At 36.2% G+C, this 3,590-nt stretch overlaps 1 protein-coding gene across 1 annotated transcript in view; it reads left to right on the forward strand.

Annotated features, from left to right (window-relative positions):
- The first annotated feature begins 638 nt into the window (after positions 1-638).
- The window catches only part of LOC116098326 (vomeronasal type-2 receptor 26-like), a 31,289-nt gene continuing 28,337 nt past the window's right edge, over positions 639-3,590 (forward strand). The window contains exons 1-2 of the mRNA XM_031380966.1: positions 639-853; positions 1,951-2,248. Coding sequence (XP_031236826.1) covers positions 639-853; positions 1,951-2,248 — 513 coding nt within the window. The remainder of the gene's footprint in view (positions 854-1,950; positions 2,249-3,590) is intronic.

Below are 3,590 nucleotides of genomic sequence, written 5' to 3' on the forward strand. Positions count from 1 at the left end.
TGCTGTCACTTGAGTTTTGATCTTAGCCATTCTGACTGGTGTGAGGTGGAATCTCAGGGTTGTTTTGATAGTAGTAATTTTTTCTGATGAAAGATTTTGTCTTCGTCATGCAGAACTACATTTATGTTAAAAGATTATGAGTCCATCCCTGTTCCCCAACTGAACCCTTTGATGTCACCTTTCAGACAATACTTCATGACTTAATTAATGCTTCCACTGGTTAGTTTCTCTTTACCTTGGGACCTTGAAAAGTCTCAGCTCACTGAGTGTACACACGCCACAGGTGTTTTAGAGGACTTCACACTTGTTCTTAAATTGTATGTTTTCCTGCTGAGAATTAGGATTCCCAGATGCCAAGTGAGAGGTTCCTGAGCCCTTGGAGACTCACAGTGACTCTGTGAAGGGGACATAATCTAGGGCTAAGTAGGTGCAAAGCAGTTTATACTCCCAGCAAATGAGGGAGTGTTCGGATACTGGTGGGCCTGTATATGGACAAAACAATGCTTTATAAACTTGATATACACTGATCAGACAGCCACATGTTTTATCAGTTTGTTGATGTGCTATTGGGATCAATTACTCCACGATTCTCAACTGAACAGATTTCTGGGTTTTATCAATTATTTATCAATGAGAATATGAGATTACTCATTGCTTTCTGTCTCCGGATTTTTCTCATTGTGTTCCAGGAGCAAATTTCTTGTTTCTCTTTAAGTATACCTGCTTCTCCTGGCTACTATCAAGATGGAAATTTTGTGATTGGAGGACTCTTCTCCCTTAGAGTGATGATTAGACGCTTTATAAGTAAACTTAGCTTTAATGATGCATCCTATTTATCAGAATTTCTTTATGCGTAAGTGTTTGGCTTCTATCACTAAAAAATATTGCTGCAGGATTTCATATATGTACAATATATGTTGATCAAACCCTCCTCTACTCTTTCCTCTCCAAGATCTCCTCTCTCTCAAGTTCATACTCTCTCTGTCTCTGTCTCTCTCATTCTCTTTGTCTCTTTCTCAACTTCATGGATTCTGTTTCACTCTCACTTTTTAGTCTACTTAGTTCATTTAGGCATGTCAGTAAGCAGGAGTATAGGACATTATCCAGAGTCTAGGAAAGCTAAACTTCCTGGAAGGAAACTGACTCTGTTCCCCAGTAGCCACCAAATGCCAATGACTAATCAGCCATGACTGGCTCTCTGTGTCTCTCCCCTACTCATGCAGAATTCTCTTAAATACGTAAGAAGATGTTGAAAGCACTTGGCAGTAGAAAACTGTTTGTTCTTTGTATTTATTTAGTGTATTGTTCTGAGAACATTTTATCTTTCCTGTTGAAATTTACTTGACACTATTTTTTTCAATTGTCATGACTGATCAAGCACTGCGTATTTTCCTGAGGTTTATTCTACTTTCAAAGACCACAAGAAATACTAAGTTTTAATGTTTGTTACTTCCCACAAGTGTTACTCCTCCATTTTAATTTCTCAGACACAAATTGGCCAATAAGAAGTGAAAGACGAACATTTGAAAGTCTGTGGTGGTGCGAACCTTTAATCCCAGAACTTGAGAAGCAGAGGAAGGTGGATCTATATGAGGCTGAGGTTAACCTAGTCTACATAGCGAATTTCAGTCCAGGCTGGGCTGAGAAGTGATACTCTGTCTCAAAAAATTAAAAAAAAATGTTAATTTGATAATAAGTTATACTATTAATCTTCATTTTAAAGACTAATTCTTCTACATTTTAATATAGAATATCCTGTTTATTTCTTGGATTATTATGTATATACTTGATATGACTTAGATTATTAAAAATAAAAATCCAGAGTTTGAGAAGGAGCATGAGAGAAGTTCCAGGAAGAAAAGAGAGGGACACAACTGATGGAATTATATTTTAATTAAAAATTAATATTAAAAAGGACACAGAAATTATCTTTATAATATTTTGTCCTAGGCATCTTACCAAACATTATCAACACATTTTGGCAATGGTTTTTGCTGTAGAAAAAATCAACAAGGACCCAAATATTCTATTCAACATGTCCCTAGGATTCTCTCTCTTCAATGTCGACTTTCTTGAGATGAAGGCCATGGAAAGTTCTATGGCTTTGCTCTCAGGAGAGAGCCCCCCAATTCCTAACTACAGCTGCAGGCCTGAGAAGACTGACAAGCTGGTTGCAGTGATAGGAGGCATTTCAACAGGAATATCAACTCAGATCTCCCGAGTTCTAAGTCTCTACAACGTCCCGCAGGTATGCAAAGAATCATGGTTCCTTAGGTTAAACATAGTAACACAGTAATAAATGTTAATTGATTCAGTTATTGTTTATTGATGAGGTATGGAACTACTTAAAAATTTACTATTTAGTATCCATTTAAACTACAAAGTATAATTTATTCATAAGATGAAATCTTGAGTGTATAAGAAATTTAATTTAAAACCTTTAAATTTTAAAAAAATATAGCTAAAAGTAATGGCAATCGAAAAGCAATGATAATCTGTACTCTAACCACTTGAATGAAATGTTCTTTGCCATGTACCATTTTTAATACTGACTTTCTTTCAAATCCAATTTTAGAGCATCACAAAGCATGAGCAGTATAATAATTCTACCCATGTATCTTCACTGTAAACACTGTGGATATATTCCTGATATTTTACTGTGGTATCAGCTCAGGATGCCACATAGCATTTATTTTTCCAAAGAATGGTTGGTCACACTCATTCTGGCTGGTTGTTGGGAGTGTTTTTAATTTTTGTCTGTTTGCATGAAAGTTTTAATTTTTAAACCTCTTTCTGTTGATCAGTAATGATTTATTATAAAATGCTAGAGTAGTAGTATTTATAACTCACATGCATCCTACTTAGTAATAAACTTGGAAAGGGCTTTTTAGAAATGTAAGTTTGCTGTGAACATGGTGGAGCATGTGTTCTTATTACATGTTGTAGCATCTTCTGGGTATATGCTCAGGAGTTGTATAGCTGGGTCCTCTGGTAGTACTATGTCCAGTTTCCAAAGGAACCACTAAACTGATTTCCAGAGTGATTGTACCAGCTTGCAACCCCACCAGCAATGAAGGAGTGTTCTTCTTTCTCCACAACCTTGCCAGCATCTGCTATCACCTGAAGTTTTTATCCTAGTCATTTTGACTGGTGTGAGGTGGAATCTCGGGGTTGTTTTGATTTGCATTTCCCTAATGACTAAGGATGTTGAACATTTCTTTAGGTGCTTCTCAGATATTCAATATTCGTCAGTTGAGAATTCTTTGTTTACCTCTGTATCCCATTTTTTAGTAGGGTTATTTGGTTCTCTGGAGTCTAACTTCTTGAGTTCTTTGTATACATTGGATATTAGCCCTCTATCAGATATAGGATTGGTAAAGATCTTTTCCCAATTTGTTCATTGCTGTATTTGTTGGTTGCCCTATTGACAGTGTCTTTTGCTTTACAAAAGCTTTGCAATTTTATGAGGTCCCATTTGTCAATTCTTGATCTTAGAGGATAAGCTATTGGTGTTCTGTTCAGGAAATTGTTCCCTGTGCCTATGTGCTAGAGGCTCTTCCCCACTTTCTTTTCTATTAGTTTTAATGTAT

This window comes from Mastomys coucha, unplaced genomic scaffold, assembly GCF_008632895.1.
Source record: "Mastomys coucha isolate ucsf_1 unplaced genomic scaffold, UCSF_Mcou_1 pScaffold20, whole genome shotgun sequence".
Lineage (NCBI taxonomy): Eukaryota > Metazoa > Chordata > Mammalia > Rodentia > Muridae > Mastomys > Mastomys coucha.